Below are 24,717 nucleotides of genomic sequence, written 5' to 3'. Positions count from 1 at the left end.
GACATGGCCACGGGTCCGAAAACTGAAGATCCTCTCTTCACATGCATACTGAAGAAACTGGAAACCTTTGAATAAACATAAACAATAAAGAACCCAATGTGAACACACACAAATGCACAATGCTGTATCCCTGCACACAGCATCAAAGAGACCATTTCCTCAGACCTCCAAACAACCAGCTCACAACAGCCTTCCCCGGGGCTACCTCATTTCAATATTCTATGAGACTCCACCCCAGGACCCTCCCCCGTAACCCAGCCGCTTAATAATCCTCCTCACAGCAACACACCGCAACGCCCCTCACGGAAACACTGAGGGACTGCGCGGGTGCCTCTCCTTTCCTCCGTCCTCTCCCTCCCCACCGCACCCTCTCTCTTCCCAGAGCCCCTGCACCCAGGGCACCCCCCTGACCCCATATCCGAGCTCCCTTCCCTGCGACTCCCCCACTCGACCACATCAGACCCCACAGACTTCCCCGGGGACCTCACCCCCACAGCCCAAACCCTTCCTCGCTTCTCTCCCCCACAGCAATGCACTGGACAATTCCCGGACTCCACCGCGAAGTTTCCACGAGGGGTCTACAGCGCTGGCGGGAAATGCGAAAGAACCCACTCCGACCACGGAGAACCCATCCCTCGTAGGGGAATGAAGAGTCCCGTAAAGGGCCCATTCCCCCGAAACAATACTGAACGACCTCCCTGAAGACTCCTTGGCTCCATAATGGAAGGTAAGAGTCCCCATTGACATGTAAACTGTTTTCACAGTGCAATACACTTTCATACTGGTTCCCACAGACCTATTTACCTAAACTTAGACTAAAAACCATTCTAAGAACACTAAGGGGCACCACCTACGACATGACAAATCTATGCCTTCATGCGCACACTGTGCGCCCTTGCACGCAGGGTGTGGCAGACAGAAAACCTCAAAGCACAAAACTGTAAAAGGACAAAAAGTAAAAATGTAACGCCTCTCTCCCCTCACAACCTTCCAGTCTGAATCCGTGGCATTTGTTTTAATAACCTGTCTTTCCCACAGAAGCATCCCCTATTTCTACATCCAATTTCACTGAGGCAAGACATTCAATTTCTTCCATCGCAATGACCAGGAGACATGAAATGACTGTTCTCTCAAAAAAAGGCATAAGATAGCTGTTCTCTAAACTCTTCTTTCTACCATACCAAGCAGCCACTACACACACAGAAAAATAAATCTATAAAAAGAAACCCTCACCTCTGTCTCCAATCACTATTCCCCGTCCTTCACCTGATTGTGGACGTAACATCCCCCTCACCTCCCTTCACTCCACTCTCTCTCCTCCTAGCACAAAGAAAATAAAGCTCCAAGACAGAAGCGATCCATCTGGAACTACATCACCTCCACGGAGACCTCCTCACAGTCAGCCTGTAGGCCCACAAAAATACACTCCGGAGCTCGACAAGTAAACAACGGGTAAGTGTGGACCCAATGCCCCCTTCACTTCAAGATGACTGTAACCCTCTCCCTTCTTTGATGCTGATGCACCCCAGCACCCTGTTCAAGAGACCTCAGCTGACCCATGGGTTCCTTTCTCTTCCTCCCTCCAACAGTAACCAAACTCAGCACACAAGCCAATAACCACCTTCCGTAGATTCTGGAAACCAGGTGCCTTGCAAGGCCAATGCAGCCCTACCTCCTGACCCTGTCCAGACAAAACTGCGCGAGACCTCACTCCTCCCCATTAACAATGCCCACCGCCCATCGCAGGGCTCCTTTTCTCTTCGGAGGCGCAGTGGACCTGCCTGGTCACTATGCCTCCCCACGTCCCAAGCCCATCCCTCAGTGTTCACTCCTACGTGGAATGAACACTGTCTCAGAATTCCTTACATCCACAATACTAAGCATCTCCCGCATGAACTCCACCGGACTCCGACACAACACACACCCAGAGCAGACCTAAACAGACAAGTAAGCTAAATGTTAACATTTCCTGACACCAAATGAATATCCAAACTTCTCAAGGGAGATGACAAGGTCACTCACTGGCCACTAAATCTAACGCAGGCCATGGAACACTTCTGGACGGGCTTCATCCAGAAATACAAGGCTTGTGCCTTTTCACACTGCACAGAAACAAAATCTTCCACAACCCTGCAATGAGTGCCAGCGAGCTCCCTTTCAGTTCCTGACCGACCTCCCTACGGAAGGGTGAGATCACCCACCTTTCTCATGCCATATCTTACAAGAAGTCAGAAAGGGCCATGTGCATGAAATCTATGACGTAACCCCTCCCCCACCCCGTGTTCCCAAAAACACCTGCAGAGAAAAGGAAATAAAGCTCATAAGTACATCCCACTCCATCCCCCTCAAGCTTATAGACCTACGCTGGGAAAATGGTGCAGTACAAGTGGTCTCTGACACCTCCACGTATGGCGGCCTCACCACAGGACTCGACTTTCGGTGAATTGGACAGGAAATTGGGGAGTGCATGCCTCAACACAACCGAGTAAGTAGCAACAGCTCTGGGATCAGCTCCCCTTCCTCTCACTGACCCCCGAGGCTACATTCAAGCTGGAATGGCAGCTGTGTCTAGGGGAGGTCAGTGTGCCATGGAGGAGGCCTAGGAAAGAGAAGTGCCTCCGCCAGCCTTCTCGCTCAGGACAGGCCTGCACGAAACTCAGGGTCGTGGAGACCACCTTTCCAGGGAGACGCCGTCTCTGTACTTCCTGCACGGTAACATCCTGCTCCTGGAGAAACAGACGGGAAGGTAAGCTGCCTCTTGGGCACCTGCAGGGCAGCAAGGAGGGCAAACTGGGACCATAGGCGAGACACTTTCCCTGATAGCCAGCGGAGAGGACGCAGCTCTGGTGACCACAGCCCACACAGGCTTCCAAAATTGTTGGGAGCCGACCCACTAATGCTGGCTAACTAGGTCACAACAGAAGATCCACAACAGCTGGATGACAAAGTCACAGCAAAAGAAGATAGAGTCACCGCAGTAAGACCAACAGCTGCGGGTTAACAAACTCACCGCAAAGGATAGGCACAGCGATACTCCCCCCTTTAATCTTTTTAATTAATCTGCCCTTGTATTCCCCCCTTTTCTTGGACTGTCCTGTTATTTGTAGCACAGGGATAATAGTACCCTGCTTTCCCTGTAGAGTTGTAGAAATTTCTTTGGAAATGAGGCAAAAGGTGTAAGTTGCACAGAAAATCCTATAAGCCCCTTGAACTGGGCTCATAGACATAAGAGGCTGGCCATGATATCCCTCATAAAGGGTTAAGTTTGTAGGAGAATTTCTTCTTATTAATCATGTTAGAAAGAATATAGTTAGAACTTAGCTAGTATATGAATGTAGTAAATAAATAAAGTTTAACTAGACAGTAGAATCTTCGGTAAAGTGTAGTGGTGTGGCCTGTTGCGTGGCCTTGGATAGGAGTGCAGCTGGCTAGTAAAGAATGTTTTGTTAAAAGACTTGTTTTGTCACTGAAGACAGTTGCTGGGCTTTTCTCAATAAAACATTCTCATGAGATTTTTGTATTTTCCAAGAATAGGAGAGGTATGTGGTGGGATTCATAGCAGGAGTAGCAACTAATGCCTTCTGATATTATGTTGCTGCTAGCTATCTTGCACGTGCACTCTATGTATCTTTAAGTAAAAATTACTCTTTATACTATGTCAGTTTCTTAATAGCAAGCCTTTTGTAGTCTTGTGAGAAAAGAATTAGGACACTACATGAACTCAAGGCTATGTGCCTGAGCAAGCGGTGGTCCTCTGCTAGTCCTTGATGATTTCATCTGCTATCTCTTTCTCTGCCCTTGACTCACAACAACAGTAAAATAGAGTTATTAATTAGTACTAATCTTTTAGAAGTTTTTACCAATATTGTTATTACTATTGTATAACTATACTTTGAATAACTTATCACCTGACTTGTAGCTTATAGATATGAATTCACTGTTATCTAGAAATATGTAACCATAGTGAAACTAAAACAATGATATATTCAAAATACCATGTGATGGTAACTTAGTGTGTGTGCATAGAAAGTAATGTTAGACCAGCCACTGAGAGAGATGCCTGGCAGTGATTGCTAACCAGAGAATAAAGAATTCGGCTCTCTCACTCAATTTCGCCAATGCCGTCTCTTCCTGTGGGACCCCTGGATCCTCCCCCCGGGGCTGGACCCCAGCACAAAATCAAGAAAATATCCCGCCCTTTTCACAGTACCCCCTCTACAAAAACTTAGGAGGGCAGGAATCCACAGCTGGTAAAATCTTCAAGAAACGTTTTCAACAAAACCATCTCGGTCTTTCCTGCTCCTGGTTCTCTGTTCGCAGCTCGCAGTCCTCCTGCTGCATTCCACACTGACTGTCCACAACCACCATGATTTTCGCTGGACTACAAGTTATGGAAACGGGAGGAGGCATCCCTACCACCGCGTCAGCGACAAAGATGCCATTCTTCTCAAGAGCCTCGCAGACAAGGAGGTGACACTCCAATCGGACCTCCTCACAAACGGTCTTCGGCCCACAGTGCCGTCCCCAGCACACACTGGACTGACATGGCAGGTGAGTCCAGACAGGATCCCTCCCGAACTTCGCCCACCCCTTTTTCTGCACTTCTTTACTTAAGACCCTGTTAGTAATCAGGCAAGCTCTCTTCTGTTTCTATTCCAGAAGCCATGAAACGGGACACATTTAACTCCTTGGACTACACACAGAGAATCTGCTCTTATACCAACTCAAACTCTCCTTCCGAGCCTTCCTTCTACATAAACCGCAAAACAGTGTGGAGAACAAAGTTGCTGTGACAGCACAAGTCCTTGAACACCGGCTCCACTTTAACTGTAGGCCACAATGACCCCGTCTACCCTCTACCCCATCCTTGGCCCTTCTCTCTCTCCTCCCACACTGTGACTTCCCTTTCACTTTTCCACCCCTGTACTAAAATATAACAGACCCCACCTGTATTTATTTAAACCTCCTACATAAACATCTCTAACAGCATCCACTAGTAGACTATTATATGCAATACTATTACCACCGTGGCCTTCACCCTCTCTTTCCCTCCCGCCGCACAACTCCCCTACCATGAAAAGAGGATGGCCAATCCATCTTCGCCAACTTCTATTCCAGGTTTCTCACAATGAGAGCATGTACCTGCACCTTACGTGAAAAGCTCACTAGACACCGTGTCAATCCCCCGTCACTGGATACCGGAAAGCACACGACTACGACACAGGTAAGTTTTCCCCTCCCTCTCTCCTTCTCCACTGATAACACACCAAAAACAATCAAGCTTTCAAAGTGCTTCCAAATCAAATCCCTGACCTTCTCCATTCTTGTAACACCTGTTAAACGAACCTCCACGGGAACCACAGCCCCTTCTAATTTTTTGTAAAACGGGAAAACAATAATACACTTTTAAAATCCACAACCTCAGAACCTGACAGCAGATACAGAAGCGTATTCTAAAATATTTTCAACACAACTTTCCGAACACGAATTCTTCCTAAAAAAGGTAACCCCGGAGGAAGCCATGAGGACATTTTAGGAAAGCCCAGGCCTCCGTTCCCTGCTCCCCCTCCGGACGCCACTAGGGTGGCACTCTTCACAGACTGTAACAATAGAACCTCCACCTCAGAACACACTGTCGCCCATGAGGGTTCGGGAACATCTGCCAGTCCCTCCCCTATTCCACCCGTCCTCATGACGGAGCTGAACCCTACTGAAGAGAACTCATCAGGCCACGCAACCACCCTTAGAGCGATCAGGGAACACCTCACAAACCCTGGCAGCTCACTTCTCCCCTGATCCACCCTCAAGACCAACATATTTAGCTCCTTCCCTCCCATTCGCTCTCCCTCACTCCCCTCTGAAACTGCTACCAACCCCAGAAGCCACTCATCTCCACTCTCGGGGACCGAAATGAATGACACGCATGCAAAACACCGTCCTTCCTTCAACAGGAAATGGACTCCACATCCCCCTTCTCAATTCCGAAAACTGAACAGCTATCCCCTGCAGACTCTCATCGTCCATCAATCCTACATCAAAAACCTTCCTCTAACCCCAAGCACAAAGAATGGACTACAATGCCTGCACTCGCAACTAGTCACATCCCCCATGCACACGTCCACTAACGCTCACGTGAATGACAATCCCTCTGCAAACCCTAGATCGCAGGAACCCTGAACATTGTCACTCCTACAGAACATGGGTGGACTTGGCCTCACACCACCACACATGACCACCTCATTTTCCATGATAACACTGACACTGTAACCCAGCCAGCAAGCGCCTCCCTGAGCTCCACAATGAGGACATGATCCCTATTCACCATCCCCATAACCCACCTTCACCACGCGAGGTCCTATGCAATCACCACACTCCCTTTTCTACAGCAGCACACCAAACTCACACTTACCGTATGGCAGGCGTCCCCAATCTACTGTCCGCGGGCCGCAATTTGGCCCCCTAAGGCCATTTATCCAGCTCCCACTGCACTTCTAGAAGGGGCAACTCTCTCATTGGTGGTCACTAAGAGGAGCACTGTATGTGCGAACCCTCCAATGGTCTGAGAGACAGTGAACTGGCCCCCTCTATAAACACTTTGACAAGTGACAGGTACGGAAACAGTGTCACAGAATGCCACATACACACCGTATCGCAGAGCCTTCTCTTGACCCAACCTACAAATGTTTCTGGATTTTAGGGACCTATTTTCCCTACTAGTTGCTAACACGTACATCATCCCAACTACCCTCAATGCCTTCTCTCCAATGGGCACAACCACTTTCCACCTACTGAAAACAACAACACAGAAAAGAGGCAATTGAGGAACACATGGCTCCTACCCTCTCATGATCCAGAACTTTCATAGAACTAAAACGCTGTACACTAAACCCGTATGTAAGGACCTCCAATATGTTTTTTAACCTGCTGGAAATGAGAAATCAACACTAACATGTTTACAACTGGACAAATCTCAGGTTTCTATGCTTTTCCCTTTTTCCTTCCAGTATACCATACACTTGATTGCATGTTAAGCATGCATAACTATGATTGCATGTTTCTCCCTCACATTAACACATCTAACAGTTGAAAACTGTAACGTAGCCTGAAAACTATCTACCTGTTCAATATCTACCTTGATTCACAACCGTGCTTTCAACAAAACAATAAAATGTTTTCAAGTAGTTCTAACCTCTTCTCTTCAAATACACACAAAGCTTACCAAACCCTGATACACTTTCTAAAACACTCCAAACTCTACCCCCTCCCACCAGAACCCCAAATCTTTTACTGGCGAGCACCCTTGAAGGACTTCTATCACAGATACTTCTTTACCTTACCCTCTCTCCTACTACCAGTGAAGAGACATGCGCATGGTCAGCCGCATGGTCCAGCGAACGATCGCCATCATCCACCTCATTTAAAATAACAGGTAATAAAACTCTTTCCTCTCTGCAAGACACACAGAGCCTTCGGCTCTGGACCCTAGCACACAAAAGGATGTGGCAAGTCTGATCCCCACTGAATGATTTCAAGTACCCCTTTCCCTTCCCTTCTTGTGACACAGCTCCTTCACTGCCCTCTCTCAGAGGAGCCAAGCTGTTCATGGTCGCCTGCAAAGTTCTGTGTCAAGCACACAAGCCATTCACCCTGACACTCAGATGCTTCACGAACTCCCAGACAGCCACTATCTGTGATTATAATTTAAAGTCCATGTCCGACCTCAACACCGTCCACCACTCCCTCCTCCCTGTCCCACCTTCTCTCACAGGGCTCCTCCTTTCCGGCAGGAACACAGTCCTCTCATGGGATCACTTCTCTCCCTGGGACACTTCGCTGACTCTGCTGTGCTGATGCTCCCCACCTACGCTCTCTCTGCAGCTCCTCCATTCCTCATAGGCAACCCACACTTGTTCCCTGAGGACATGACAGGGCCTCCTATCTGGCTATGAACTGATTTATGGACCCCTGGCTATAACCTTCTCAAAATGACTCGGACATGGTCACACACTGGGAGCACCTATGCTTCTACCCCACTCCCTCTCTGGACCCTCCTTGAGATGGATGAAAAAAAAAGGACCCCCACCCTCCTCCACTGACATGAGTAACTCCCCATTTAGTGTGTGCTCTTATTCTGAACTGTCTTTCTTCGCGCCTATGTGTGGTTTTACTGCGCCTGTTCCTTCTTTCCGACACGTGTCACCGTAGGAAAGACAGGACCTGCTCTCACTCCCTCCACTATGCCACAAATGAGGTGTTCCATGCTCTTCACCCGGACACATTACATATTTCCCTAGACATGGGAAAAAGTCCCTCCCGGCCAAAACAAAAGACCACCATCCTAAACAATTCAATGGGAATCCACATCATTTTCAACCGTGTACAAATGACAGTCCTCGGGACCCACAATGAAACCCCATTTCTGTTGCCATCTTTCAGCTTCCTGGACTCCACAACACTCCCAAATGCCTAGCTCTCACTCTTTTTTTCTCCCTGTATCTAATTCCGACTTACTCCCCTGGATGCTTTTCAAGGCCTTCCAGTGTTCTCTCCACTTCCCAAGAACCGTTTCCGCTCTTTCCATCTCTTTCTACTAAGAAAACCGTAGCACATGAGGTCCCATATACTGTCACTATCCTCTGAATCCACGCACATCCATACCTCTGGGACATATCACCCTCCCCAAGGGAATAAACCTCTGAAACTTCAGGTACTTCTCACCCGAGTTAGAGTGGGAGAGAACTCCACCCACTGGGCCAAACCAGGGTCACAGTTCCCCTCACAACCTTCACAAACAGATATTCTGAGCTATCCCAGTACAACCCTCATAATTTGTCAATACTTCTCTACTACCCCTGCGCTTCCAATGACTCATGGCAACATGGCTCTCCAAGGGACATACAGGGTCTCTCCACCTTGCTGAGAAATGGATCTCCCCACAACCCCCTTACACCTATAGTAAAGTACCCCAGCTCATCAGATTTCCCTGGGAATTTTGGGGCAGGAGGATAGCTAAGCCCTGTATAAGGAACTAGCGGAGATAACTTCCTCTTTGGAAGCTACTCAGAAAGCCAAAAACTGCTTCCTCTACGAAGTTCCCTACAGCAAAATCTCTGAACCCCATCCCACCAACTTGGGTCTTCAAAAGTATTGCTATGCCCCAACTAACCTATGGTTCCTTTTAACCCTTTCTCCCAAAAAATCTATAAAACCTGTGTCATCTACATAATCCTCACTCTTCCGACCCAGGCTGTGCACACCACACACTGCCCCCCTCCCCAACCACACTGCACATGAACAGCTCCCTACCACATCCAATGAGAGAACAGGACACTGCAAGGAATAGAACACAGTGCAACTAGTCACTGAGAGATGCTATGTAAACCCAGCTCCGCGTACTCCCTGAAGACTCCCAGGGAGGGAGAAAGGGCTTGGACTATGGGCCGGGGACCCCAGGTCCATCTTACACCCTGAGCACCATAGAATGGAAAGGAACCACCATCTCGAAACCTTGTGGGGCTCTGGCTGGGTCGAATTGGTTCACATCACAAACTGACATGGTGGGAATGGGTTGCTCATCAATGAAAGGGTTGAGATCTCCCTCAGCAAACACTCCCAATCCCCTCCAAAACGCCCCTCCACATCACCTCCTTAGTAAACTCAGCCAAGTCCCAACTTTCTGAAAGACATAGAAGGGGGTGGGAACTGACACTACACAACACAGATATTCACGGATCCCCTGGAAGTGTGTTAATCTCTCTCCCCACCTTATTAAGCTTTTTGACTGACATTCAGCACACCACATCGATTCTGCTAACGACATTAATTTCTCTATGAACACACACATGACAACTTAGTACGGAAGTTGCCCCCGCCAGCATGATCTCAATAACATGCTTTGATGACCAGCAGGGCCTGGAAATCCTTTCCCTACACAACCTATTCTGAAAACCAGGATATCAATCTCACTGTGACGAGTTGACACTCCTGCCATTCGCCAGCAAAATATCTTTGCCAGAAAATTCCTGACACACGGTTCCTATGAATGCTGTGTGGGATCTCCTGACACGCACAGCCTCCTAGTGGAGGAAGTACCAGCAGCCAGATCAATTCAACTTCTACCCAGATGCTCTAGGTCCCCACAACATATCCATGGTCCCCAGATCTTCCCCTTTTCTTCCACACAACACTGGAAGAATCCCCAACAATACCTCCTGGATGAGAACCCTACTGCTCCCAAAAAACTAGTAAGACATTCAATGGTGAACCACATACAGCAAAGAAACTATGACCTAAGCTTTCCTCACAGAGAACTGCTGGAAGAGACAGGGCATGGACAGGCTACTGTGCTGTGGCATCGCAGCAGCACACTCAGGGGTCTTAGTCACTGAGGATCCTCTCTGGCATCTTTTAGAAAATCTGCAGCTGCAAGTTCAATGCTGAGAGAATTAGAAAGGAAATGGTAACAATTAAAACAAAGAAAACTTGAGAAACTATGTTGGAGAGTGGAGGCAGAATACAATCGGAAGCACAGTGGGCTCAAAAACCATAAGTAGAAGCCAGGGCATAAGGGCACGGTGATCATGAGATGGGAGGTGTGAGGTGAGGTGACACTGGGAATACTTAAAGTGAGTTCATAAATGATAGAGAGAAGCTCAGGGGACTAAGGAGTATAGTGAGGGAACACAGAGGGGTGGCTAGGAGTGGCCACAGAGCGGGGAGCGAGGGGGGAGCTACAGATACACAAGACTCACTACAGAGGTGAAAGTAAACCTCACACCTCTAGCAAGACTTCCCTACATTTCCAAGCAGACAATAACGTGTACACTAATAACCTCCCCCACTGACATCACATCCCAGAAATCACTCACTGCAACCCACCTTTCTCTAAAACAGGGTACTCAACCTTATTATACCTACTGCCAAAATCTGTATCTCTGTTAGTAGTAAAATTTTCTATCTTCCCACCACTTCCAAAGTAATGGTGATTTATAAAGAAGGAAACTCACTTTACTTCATCAAACTTATAAAGCATATAATAATAATCAAGTACCAAATACTTTATATCAGATTTTTCCTAAGTTTTGCTGAATACATCTTTATATAACAACTTACTAGAGTTAAATCTAATATTTAGCCCTGGCCGGTTGCCTCAGTAGTAGAGCGTTAGCTTGCCGTGCAGCGCTCCCGGATTCAATTCCCAGCCAGGGCACACAGGAGAAGCGCCCATCTGCTTCTCCACCCCTCCCCCTCTCCTTCCTCTCTGTCTCTTTCTTCCCCTCCCGCAGCCAAGACTCCATTGGAGCATAGATAGCCCAGGCGCTGGGGATGGCTCCTTGGCCTCTGACCCAGTTGCTACAGTGGCTCTGGTCGCAACAGAGCGACACACCGGAGAGCAAAGCATCACCCCTGCCGGGCTTGCCAGGTGAATCCCAGTCGGGCACATGCAGCACTCTGTCTAAAAATACAGAGAAAACATAGTAATAATAACAAAGATAGTACCACAGAGGACACCCAAGAGGACAAAACACAGAAATGGTAGTTAAAACAAGGACAAGGAAAAAAGACAGAAATGGGATAGAAAAAAATAAGCACAACTATTACCCTACACAAGAAATATGACACATACTACCAGTTGACTACTGTTTCTCATCAATACACTCTTTGCCTAAATAAGTGACATCACCCCTACCGATCACCGCACGCAAACTCCACATGAACCCCCAACACCGACCTGTGAAACCCCTCAAGCCCCCTTTCTAAGAAAAACATAAATGGGGCTTAGACACCTATTGCTCATGTCATCCTCCCATGGATCAGGGATAAGTGGATGGAAGAGGGTCCTAAATCAAAACTCCTGTACAACCTTTCACTACACACAGCATTCAAAGCCACTTACCCTGACAGAACTTCCTCCTCCGTGAACACACAGCTTCCCACATTTCTCAAAGGACATCCCATCATTCCCATGCTGTGAGAACCTGAAGTGCCTGTACTTTCTCTCCCTTGACTCATGGCCTTTCTTGACACCTGAATCTCAAACCTCCCTCAGAGAAATGTAGGCACTGCTCATCTAGATACGCCCCATTCAACGGCAATAAAAAACAGATACAGGACCTCTTCACGTTCACCCAACCATCAGACTTCCCCGTTATGTGCTTCCCCAATACTTCCTATAAGATCCTACTCTCCCACTTCCTTTTCCGACACTCCACACGACCTGGCACCCACTACAAGCACCTACACTCTTCTGTCACCACACACACTCCATCACTCTGAAACACTCCAGGACGCCTGCCTTCATGGCACTAACCTAACAGGCACGGCTCCCAATATAAACATCAGACATAACAAGTTTCTAAAATGCTCTTTTCACCTAATACTACCCACAGACTTCTACTGGCTCCCTGTTCTATCACCAACACAAACACTGACAGGGCACGATCACCTGTGTGACAAACATTTGATTAATGACATACTTATGCCAGCTACCACAACCGTTTTCTTTTTGAATTCCCTTCTTCTGTAAAATACAGAGACACAGCACACAATAAATCACTAAACAGAACGACATTTCTGGAACTCATAGTAGGTGATTTCCTCCTTAACTAATACAAAACTTACCCGGAAGCTTAAATACAAGCCTGACACAAAGAACTTTCCTACACCATAACAGAAGTTTTCCAAGAAGTCTACAACCTTCTTAAAAACCACTGTCTCCAAACCGACCTAACTTCACCTACCTTCCCTCCAGAAACTCTATTGAGTGATAGAAGTACAACTGTAAACATTTCCTATCTCAAAATGCTACGTAATGCACGTGATTTCTGTACCCATACCTAGGACGGTGACCATAGAAAGCATTCTCCCATAGCACGGACACCGATCCACTGCACCATGGACGCAGTTTACCTCCACTAAATGTGGGAGCTACTACAGCACAACAACCACTCCACGTCACACTGATTAGAAACTACCCTGACACCCCAATACTGACCTTCCTATCGTAACACTCCTGAGGACACTCCTGGGGACAGAATCACAGCTACCGCTGGGACAGCCCTCTCTGTCTTCGGCAACAATGAGGCCAAATAAGGCAACCACCACTACAAACATAAGCACTGCTAAGACTGTAAAATAGGGGATCCCTGTACAACAGGATCTTTCGTAATGCACCTCTCAAACACTAGTCCCCCTCACCAGTCACACCCCCCACTCCAACTCCTAAGGAACCCTGCCTATAGCTAACCTTTCTTTTGCTGACCTGAGTGGCCATAAGGAAGATGGAGGCTCAGCAAGGACCACCCTATTCTATCCCCCGGTCACCCTGCCGCACCTCCATTGCCACTCTCCTATAACTCCTTCCCTCGCACAAACCATTTCAACTGACTTCCTGTAATACCCCTTCTGTCTCAAAAGTCACCTCCCATCCCTCTCTGCTTCCCGTCTCACCCTTTCTGTTCCCCTTCTGGACAAGATTCTGTGCCACCAAATCCCTACCATTGTTTATACTTCCATTACACGTGCATGACCCCATCATACAAATAAGACCCATGACACAGAAACCGAAACAGTACACTGACCTCCTCTCCAGCACCCGATCACCCACATAACCTATACACACTGAACGAGCTAGTGTCAAATAGACCCACACCAGGCACGCCCCATCGCTCTCCTCCAGCTTTTTCACCACTCAGCACCAATCTCTCCCCTCTATCCTTGATGTCACCCTCCCCAAAGATTCCCTCTTATTACCTCATAACAACCTATGACCACACCTGTTAGGTGACACAGGAATAACACACCACAAAACCAATCTCGTAACACAGCGTAAGGCCTACCTCTCTCTGGATACCATGAATCTCACTGATCTAAAAGACCTCCCTCCATCCCTTAGCTCTCTCTCTATGGAACACACTACCTGTAAACACTGCCTCCCTTGCCCTCTTCCCCCATGCTCCATTCTTCTAACCTACAAGGAAATAAAGCATCCTCAAGATCCCCTGTACGCACACTTTAACATCCCTCCTTACACTCACTTCAGAAGTCTCACTCAAATATAACCTACACTCACCCCCTTTGCCATCCACTCACACATTGACAAACCTACAACATATTGTACTGTTACTTACACTGCCCATCAACATTCCCTCTCTCTCTATGGCTATCGGTTACCAAAATTGCCATATCCAATAAAATCGTACAGCTCCTTAGAAATACTGATGTCAACCATGTACACTTTCTGGCCCTAGTCGCGCAACTCTATGCAGTCCACACTGATGAAACAATCACCGTTCCCGCCTATAAACAAACCCCCACACACACACACACACATCAATACACTTCCAGACAGCACGGCTCCATGGAGCACCGAAGCGAAACGGAAGGACTCCATACCCACCTTTCTTCTCCACCACCCTACCTCTGATAACCGCTTCACTCTTCTCTATCTCCGTGAGTCCATGCAACCTATCTACCTTTTCCTCTGACAGCCTTTGACAGAACTCCCATGTGGCTAAGGCATGCACTACATTTCCTGACCTAACTGGGACCTTCTGCGATGTCTAGACCATACATCCTAACGTGACATATCTCTACTAAGGGTTCCCTGGATGCCATCATAAGCCCGAGGAACGAGAGAAGCTATTAATGATACTCCTGCCTCACGTTCACATCACCTAGTACAAAATACAGTAAAATTCTGCGAGTCATAAATGGAAAAAAGCACAACACTACATAAAAATTCCTTCTATCATATAGGTTCTGAAATGTAACATGCCGTATCCGCTTCCTAAGGGTACAATGTATTGATGTGCAAACTCCACCAATATCTTCCTCTCCACAAGCATAGTTCACTTCAAAAGTTTCTCTTCCTATCCCATTTAAAAAAAACAATCATTATAACAGTGAGTGTATAATGACTCTCTGATGACCGTCCACCAGGAATGCTGACTGCTTTCTCGATTTCAATACACACAACTAACAAAAAAAAAAAAAATTGCAACTCCCTGAAATGGAAAGCCGATGAAAAAAATTTAAACACAGGAACGGAACATGAGAACCAAACTACATTTCCATACCATACACTCTATTCAAAACCAAGAACAGATCCTAGAAATGAAAAATGGAAACTCTTTTTCTTTTCTTTCATGGACAGGGATGATCCGTACCACACTCAATACATGACAAACTCAAATACTATATAGCCCACAGCAACTAGAAAACATGGATACAATCATCATGTTCAAAAACATAGCATGGACCTCTCTCAGAGACACACCATACCTTGAGGACTCCTTCTACCCACCAAACAAAGATACTTTTTAAAAACACTAATATGGCTACAACATAACCTTCCCTATACCTACACGCTCCACGTACACCCCAAAAGACTGTACCTTATACATGATCCTTAACGCTTCAAACTTTATCAAAAACACATATTAAACCATAAAACAAGGTCCTACCACTTTTAATTCACTCAAACTACCTAAATACTATTGATCCCTCTTATAGCCATAGATCACAAAACATATAAAGGCATAAAATGACAACTTCACTTACATTCACATATTGTCAAATACACATCTTAAACCTCTCCCACCCCAGCATACCCAAAATACTCACTAATACAACAAGAACATAATTGCAAGGAAAAGCTGAGATAACTGAAGGTGGGGCAACACTGTTTTCTAAACCACATTAGAATTTATGCCCAGGCCTCAGTAACCCACAATGACGTCACTTCACAATGTCAAAAGGGGGGAAGGGGTCTAAAGCTGGCAATTCCTGTCCACATCACAGCTGCTGCTAAGCAACCACGAAAAGGAGACTTATACCCAGGACAAACAGCTATCACCCACAAAAGGTCACTACCTGAGTACAAAGACAACACACCACACTCTATGGAGAATACAATCACAATTCCATGACAACATAAACAGTGTCTCTTTTTCCAACCTACATCTCAAACAATCCCTCTCTTCAACGACCGACAGGAAAGCTGAGACATGAACAACAACAACAAAGACAACACGATCCACCTGCCATGTGGTCTCCTTCCTCTTCGACTCCCTTATAGACTTACTGTCTTTCTCTCTTATTTCCATTTACTAATTAGATTGAGCACAGAGACATTCACCAATTCTAACACACTGATTACAAGGGAACATCTTTCTTCTATTCCATCACACCATTCCATTGTCTGCTCATGCCCCAAACACAATTCCTGTTCCGTCATCCCATACTTGTTCTTCTAGACTCCACTCCCCTGCTGACCACTTGCCTTTCCTCTCTGTCCATGAGGTGACAGACAGTCTTTAGATTTCACCCTTTCCTCTCAATACCTTGGAAAGAACACCGGAATGTATACTTAGATATATTGCAATACCTCGACAACACTTCGCCATCTGAAGTACTGAGCACTGCCACTATCATTCACCAGTACATGATCACTTTCTTTCTATAACTAGAAAATAACTTCCTCTTAAAAACAGTAAAACTACTGCACTCGGAATGCTTCCATTTCAAAATATAGCCAAGAATTTGGCTTCAATAATTTTTATAGTACAATTCCCCATAGGGCATATTTGCACAACATGGCGGCACTTCTCAATCGACACAGGGGGAGGGGGTAGATAACCTTTCCATGCTAGCAGTGGATACAACTAACAGGAGCTCCTCAGCAGGTCTGAGAGAGAGAATAGTCACCCAAGAGAAAAAATGATCGAACCAAAAACATCAACACGACTCGCATCCTACTCTTCCTCACACCAAGAATAATTGAATACAAACACCAGTTCATTTTCAATCCTAAATTACAAATGCTGACTCTCTAAAACCACCCACCTGACACCTCAGAAACCACAAAAACAAACAGGAAACCACCCATTCTTGAAAACTTCCTTATCAGTATCTTCAGCTGAACAGATGACCCACACACTTTGGCAGGAATCGAACATCTCACCACTTGGACACTAAACCACACTGTGATGGACCACATTAGGCACGTCTGGATCTCTCCTTCTCCTCAAGACTCACGACCCAGTTTTTCACAACTCTTTCCAGATGTCACCAGCAATATTTCTTCCTACTCTTTTACATTACAAAACCTGTCCGCTACACCATTATTCTTTTCCTTTGATACCATGACACACACGGACCTCTCTACAAAAAAAATTCTTCTCAAGACAAATTTTTAATACACCTCATAACACGGTTTGCTACCAGTGTCACCTGTCTCCAGTTTTTCTAGCACATAAAGCAACCGAGACATAACCCTATATTCCGAAAACCCAATCCTCACGCTGATGCAAACCTTACATCACCAGATACACTAAACAAACAAAACACCATTTTCCTTCTCCATAGACATAAATAGCCTACATCTTGAAATTAAACCTTTAATACTACATAGAAATTCATATCTCCTTTTATACCAAAAATGTTTCTCTTGATGTAATGAGAAAAGACTCTCAGTCATAGAATAACTGGTGTCAGAACAAGGAGAAAAGAATATTACATTATACCCATCTACAAACCTATAAGGAAAGGAAATGACTATACCCATTGCATTACCAACTATTAAAAGACACTTTGAAAACAAACCAAAAATGAATCAATACTACAGTTAGAAAACAATTTCCACATACAGATGATAAAACATATTCCTTTTCAGGTCTTTTGCAAATCAAACTAAAAATTGCCCCAAGGGAATATTGTAACAAATCTGCAGAATTTCCCATCACACACAAGGTGATGATCCGATGCCTCGCAGTACGGACACTAACACAACACATGCTGCTGATCACCTACCGAGCAAAGGGCCTTCACCCACAGTGAAACATGGCTAGGAACAAAAAATATCTTTACCACTCAGAAGAGAAGCCATACCTTATGAAAAAGATGAATACTCACTAGACAATACAAACAGCATGTCCTACACCTAAAGGGAAACCTCTCTTCAACAACTGACACAGAGACTGACCCCTATACAACACCAACAAACATAAAACCTCGCGTCTTTCAAACACTCGCTCCAAGTGTCCTAGGCTCAGGAGACACACAATAAAACTCGAGAGTCGACACCTTTTCCCTGAAGCTGCACATGATCCATCTTTTAAAATACAGCTCTAAGCCTGCATGGTCAAGCGGTGGATAAAGTGTCGACCTGGAAAGCTGAGGTCTTTAGTTCCGAACCCTGGGCTTGCTGGGTAAAGGCAGAAATGGAAACAAGTTCATGCTTCCTGTTCCTATCACCCTCTCTCTCCTTTCTCTAAAATCTTAAATTACTTCACTGATAATATACCTGTAACAAAAATAATCTTCAACAGTCACCACCTTTCTCACACAAAACAAATAATAGTAAAAATATATAAAATAATCTCTATGTGGCAAATAAATTAACCTGACATAACGACTCCATCAAACCCAATCAAGGTAAACCTAAGACGTCTCTAACAAGGCTTCGAACTTCTTGAAAACTAACCCTACTAAAAGAAGAACCAACTTCCTACACATTTCGATGCACTAAAACTGCTTAAAATCTATAAGACTCCTCACCCTCCATCTACAAACCTTTCACGACACCATTCTCCTGTTTGCATCGTTTCAAAGAACCATCTGAAAACAGAAAATAAAAACCCCAACATAATTCATTACTAAAGTTAAAAAACACTGTAAACAGACAAATCGCTGTACTACTCTGTTCCTATCGCTGCGGTTTCCAGAAATATTCAAAGACAGCTTTCTACATCAGGTATCTGAACCAAAGGTGAATATACCCCCACGACATATTTGGCCAATATAGCACCGTTCTGTATTATCAAGACTATAAGGGATGGTTTTTAGTTGAATTCTGTAAATACAAACAACACAAGCAGAAAAGATCCTGCAATGCACAGCCATGAACCCAGTACAAACACTGACCCACCCCAAAACATCCATGGAACCCAGGAGACAAACCCCACTAGCTTACACCTAATTTTACCTATTCGATTCTTCTTCACATGAAAATGTGACATTCAAATAAAAGCCATAAAATACATTAATAGGCTTTAGAAATAACTTCAAAGGAACTAGTGCAGTAAACAGATGAGCCCAGACTCCCAGGATGGCTAGGAGCTGAGGTGTCCTTGAGATAAGGAAGTCACAAGAACTGCTAAGACAGAAAATGTAACCACATCCTAGGGGATACATAGGGATATTTCCACCTGGGGCTTTCAACTGTATGACTGGTTACTAAGGCACGTGACTAGAATTTAATTTGGGGGAGCCAATTGCTAAATGCCAAATTTGCTTCTGTATGAACTGCTTGCTTGCTATACTATAAAAACCCCTAGAGTGTAGGCGCTCGGTGTGGCTCTTGTGACTACCACTTGAGTTCACCCCTGCGCAGGTTTGTTTTGTTTTGCTTTGTTTTCTTTTTCTCTTGGCCATAAAACTTTGTTTGAAACTCTCCAAACGTCTCCAGTGTTTGTTTTACCCGGCAAGTGCAACAAAAACAGCCACGAAATAAGCACATACCTACACGTTGAGCTTACCAAAGTAAATTCATTAACACTTCAGAGAACTAAAAATGACGATGGACAACACCTTCACAAAATAAAAACACGAACGGCCCCATGGGAAACATTTTAAAATGCTAAACCTAAAAACGGGACACAAAGCTTCCAAGACAAACGTTTGAACAATTTCTATGGGGTGAGCTGATTAAAGGCTAACACTTATTCTACAAAAAATAATACACCAATTGTCAAATAGGAATAAAACCATTTATTCCTTCTCCGACTCACCACTGAAACTCTGCTTTAAAATCCTCATTTCCTGACCAAGCGGAGGCTCAGTAGATAGAACGTTGGACTGCAATGCAGATAACCCGGGTTCGAGAACCCCAAGGTAACCACCTTGAGCGCGGGCTCATCTCCTTTGAGCAAAAGCCTACCAGCTTAAACCCAAGGTCGCTGGGTCCAACAAAGAATTGCTCGGTCTCCTAAAGGCCTGCGGGTAAGGCACATATGAGAAAGCAATCAATACTATTCCAACGCGCAATGGAAAAATAATGATTGATACTTTTCATATCGTTCCTGTCTAATTCTCCCTATCTAACCCTCTCTCTGACTCACTCTCTGTCTCTGTATGAAATACATACATAAATAAATCAATAAAATTTTTAAAAAGCACTTCTCTTATAAAAAAAAAACCCTCATTTATAATGCAACCTTCATACAAATGTACCCTATACAACACTCAGAACAGCTGGCGGAAAAAACAGTAACAAAAAAGAACAGCGTTTCCTACCGTTCAGTTGTATGGACCCGGGAGTTCCCACTTTTCATGCATTTCACATCAACTCTGTAACGGAAACTCCCAATGACATGACTCACACCTACAACAAAATGTACAGAAATATATCATTGAGCTGGATGGATAGCACCTCTCTCATACACGTACAGAAAGTCATTTCTTCATAAACGATACACACCCCACCCCCTTCAAAATACTCAGCCATGACAGAACACACTGTCCCTAAAAGGAAGACTGAACTTCGCCTTCATAGACGATCCGCTCTGCTGAACGTGATCTGCGCACCCGCGCTAAGGTGCCATTCTCACAGGCGACCACACGGGGGCGCCGAGACATCACGCAAACGGCGATTTAAAAAGCACCCGTCTTCTACTCCGCACCTGTATTAACAAATACAAGTACAAAACACTTACAATGAAAATAATCTAAATCTACTCAATTAAACTGCTTTCAGGTTCCAGAAAGATTCCACGCTTCCGCCTCACTTCTTTCTGCTTCAACCGTGATTGTACCCACAGGACATACTCGGACAAAACGGTTCCGTTTCCCATGTGAACACGGTCCCGATGACCGAGCACTGGAAAAAAAGAACAGATGCTCCTGAGCCCCCGCAATGCAGACGACGTTCACCCGAGACACAGAATGATCTGGACCAAACGGTCACTACTTCACCAAGACGAACCCGACTCTCCAAGCAACAAAAACACTCAAGTACAATACAAACATCTGGGTGTTTTGCATCCTGAATCACAAAGACTGCCTCTCAACTACCCACAGGGAATCTCTTACAGACAGAACGACACAGACAAAAATCACTCGTCTTCAACAATGCAGGAGCAATGCCTCAGGCTGAGAAGATACCCCACAACATGACAGACTCACAAAACATCTAACGACTTCAGACACTAAATCTCACACGGAGAAGCCAGACTGGATCTCCCAAGGTCAATGCTTCTTCTCACGAACCAACATCCTCTCTTTAATAACTTTTTCCTCATGTCACTGAAAACATGAGTTCCTACTCTTCCACATTGTACCATTCACCCTCTAAACTTCCATTTTTTTCCTTTGGTGAAATCATAAACAAATTCCTCTTTACAAATACACTTCTTCATAAAACTTTTCATAAACTACAAATGAAGGTTTGCTACTATTCTCAAAGAGCTTCTTTTCCCCTACAAACAAAACCGGACCATAGCAAAACCCTGCAATCTGGAACCCTTATCGTCACCATCAGTCAAACTATACCACACCACATGTTACATTCCAAAATATACCCCAGAAAACCCTATGTTCTACTATGTCACTCTTCTGATAGTCTGTTGCTATAACACACGGATCCCCAAACTACGGCCTGCGGGCCTCATGCTGCCCCCTGAGGCCACTTATCCAGCCGCCGCTGCACTTCTGGAAGGTGCACCTCTGTCATTGGTGATCATTGAGAGAAGCATAGTTCCCATTGGAATACTGGTCACTTTGTTGATTTAAACTTACTTGTTCTTTATTTTACATATTGTATTTCTTCCTGTTATTTTTTTTTTTTTTACTTTAAAATAAGTATATGTGCACTGTGCATAGGGATTTGTTCATAGTTCCTTTATACTCTTGCCCTCTAACGATCTGAGGGACAGTGAACTGGCCCCCTTTATGAAAAGTTTGGTGTCCCCTGCTATAACACGTGATGCCTCACCTTTTTCTCCACGATGGATATTTAAGGACACACAACTATCTCAGCGTCATGGCATAGGTATCTATCTCACAGCTATCTATACCACCCAGAACTGGCTCCAGCACACACCCTGATGAGGCAGACCTATCCTGGGCCTTCAGCTACACTTGCAGACCACAGGACGAAAGAACTAGCACCAGACATCACAGAGGCCACAGAGAACCCCCCCACAACTACCTGCTGAGGACAAACACTGTGGAACACATGAGGACACTGAATCACGTGTGAACCACAAGACGTTTCAAAACATCCTTGCTTTCTCATGACTCATGACAAGCTCTGGGACACGGCTTCAATAATTTCTACTCTTTTCCTTTCCTACCTCCACTATCTATGGGTTCCTCTTTCAATGTTTACACAATAGCCAACTGACTTACATGGCGCTCTACTTCATTGCAAAATACTTCCTGTTCCTAGAACACCTTCCACCCAGACCCTTCCTCTCCAATACTAACGACTCTCCTCCTACTTTCTTTATTGATCAACCTAAAAACAATTTTACATAAAATCCCTTCTCAAATATGTCTATTAACTCATTCTTTCAGACTTTATGAAAACAACACCCAAACCTTTAATACTGCTAAAGCCTTAGTTTCGCTAAGCATCAACCTGGAAATGCTGAGGTCACTAGTTTAAAACCTTGCGCTTCCCTGGTCATAGCACATATGGGAGTTGATACTTCCTGCTCCTCCCCCCTTCTCTCTCTCTCTCTCTCTCTCTCTCTCTCTCTCTCTCCCTCTCCTCTCTGAGAGGAATAAATAAAAAAATAATAAAAAAATTAGATTCAAAAACAAAAAAAAAAAATACAAATTATAGAAAAAGTATACAAAAACCAGTACATAAAAGAAAACCCAACTCCATTGAATCATTCTTTTCACCATGTAGCTACCAAAATAAACTGCTGCGCTAACTCCTCATCAATACACATAAACGGCCTAATTCTTAGGTATCATCAATGGATGCTCATTCAAACACACATTATATATGACAAAAAGGTGCGCTTCACATGAAAAAAAAATTATACAAACTGATATCAGAACAATCACAAAAGCCTACCTGACCGGGCGATAGCACAGTACATGGAATGACGGACTGGGATGTGGAGGACCCAAGTTCAAAACCCTAAAGTCAGCAGCTTGAGCTCAGGCTCATCTGGTTTGAACAAGGCTCACCAACTTTACCCCACGGTCACTGGCTACAGCAAGGAGTCACTCAGTCAGGTCTACAACCCTAATCGACGCTCATATGACAAAGTGGTCCATGAGAAACTAAGGTGCCGCAAAAAAAAACTAATGCTTCTAGACTCTCTCCCTTCCTCCCTATCTGTCCCTATATGTCCCTCTTTCTACCTCTGTCTCTCTTTTAAAAGAAAATGTCTGCTCCCTCTCTTACCTTTGGAAGCAACAGAATCCCCTCCGAACTCATGTTCATTGCTCGTCCAGTTACAAACAGAACAGAACACAAGACAGGAATCCACGGGATTCAAAAAAACACTGACCAATCTATCACAAGGCAGTTCACAAAACGAACTATGAAATGCCATGGAAAAGACACATGTACAGACAGAAATGCTCCTCAAACCTAGAAGCCATCCTGACTCGCCACTGACGAAAGCTTCCTTTGAAATTTCCAGAATTCCTTCCGGAGGAAAAGTCTACAAACCCCTTCCAATGCTGCTCTTCCAAACATATCCCCATAAGGGCGGCAACCAAGTCAATGCTGTTCACCCTGAAAGAGCCAGCTCAGAGGCTCACTAGCTTTATGTAACTTTCGTAAAAATGGGAACATCACTGACCACCCAACCTTTCCCCGGGGAAATCTATTCACCCTCCTTCCTCGCTAACGCTCTATCGGGAAGGAAGGCAGACAGATATCTCCATAACAGACACAGCACCTCTCTCCACACTGCACACTAAAAACCTAACTGACCTCACCGTTTTCTACATCCAGACACTCCTTTTCTAAGGACCGTTTATACATAACCAGCAGTCCTCGATAAAAATCTCCTTCTCACTGAGCACTCATAGAATACTCAGTGCCGTGAAAGATGAATTCACTCAAACAAAAATAACACATTCTACGGCCACCTATCTAAGACAAACAAAGTCGCCAACGATGGCCAAAGTCAACAATGGTAGGCACAGGGGAAAAACAAGTGCTGACGGCACGACTACCTTGAACAAGTCACTATGACAATACAATGACATTTCTGTATGGATCTCTTCCTTCTACTCTTTGAAATGAAAAATCATAAATGCCCCACAAACACAAGGACATCCTCCTGAAACAACAGAGCTTTGCCACGCACCTCTCTGTATGGCCCAAACACGCATGACACCTACATTTCTAAAAACTGCACAGAACCACTGTGACGCCACACTATAACGTAACCACATCACATTCTATGGTAAGACTCATGGGAACACCAAATTCTATACTCCTCTCTCAATCCTGACTGTCCCCAAAGAACCATTCAACACTCCTCCTTGACCTATTGGGGTTTTCCTAAGGCTAACATTAAAGGAGGAGACAGAAATAATGGATAGTGATCACTGAATACAATGCAAACAATGATCCCTAAATTACAGCCTCATCTGACTGAAGAACAGCTGGAAAGGACTCCATTAGAATACAAAGGAGGCATCATCACACACTCTTCCTCGGAAACAATACCTCCCCCTACAGCA

At 45.0% G+C, this 24,717-nt stretch overlaps 1 protein-coding gene across 1 annotated transcript in view; it reads left to right on the top strand.

The window, feature by feature from the left end:
- Nucleotides 1-24,717, top strand: part of LOC136386978 (granulocyte-macrophage colony-stimulating factor receptor subunit alpha-like) — a gene marked incomplete at its 3' end in the record, with an annotated part of 96,616 nt that overhangs the window by 35,477 nt on the left and 36,422 nt on the right. The window contains exons 8-10 of the mRNA XM_066358073.1: nucleotides 529-657; nucleotides 1,325-1,452; nucleotides 2,639-2,746. Of these exons, the coding sequence (XP_066214170.1) occupies nucleotides 529-657; nucleotides 1,325-1,452; nucleotides 2,639-2,746 (365 nt within the window). The remainder of the gene's footprint in view (nucleotides 1-528; nucleotides 658-1,324; nucleotides 1,453-2,638; nucleotides 2,747-24,717) is intronic.

Source organism: Saccopteryx leptura, unplaced genomic scaffold (genome assembly GCF_036850995.1).
Source record: "Saccopteryx leptura isolate mSacLep1 unplaced genomic scaffold, mSacLep1_pri_phased_curated manual_scaffold_31, whole genome shotgun sequence".
Classification (NCBI taxonomy): domain Eukaryota; kingdom Metazoa; phylum Chordata; class Mammalia; order Chiroptera; family Emballonuridae; genus Saccopteryx; species Saccopteryx leptura.
This window is presented reverse-complemented; position numbering and strand designations above follow the sequence as displayed.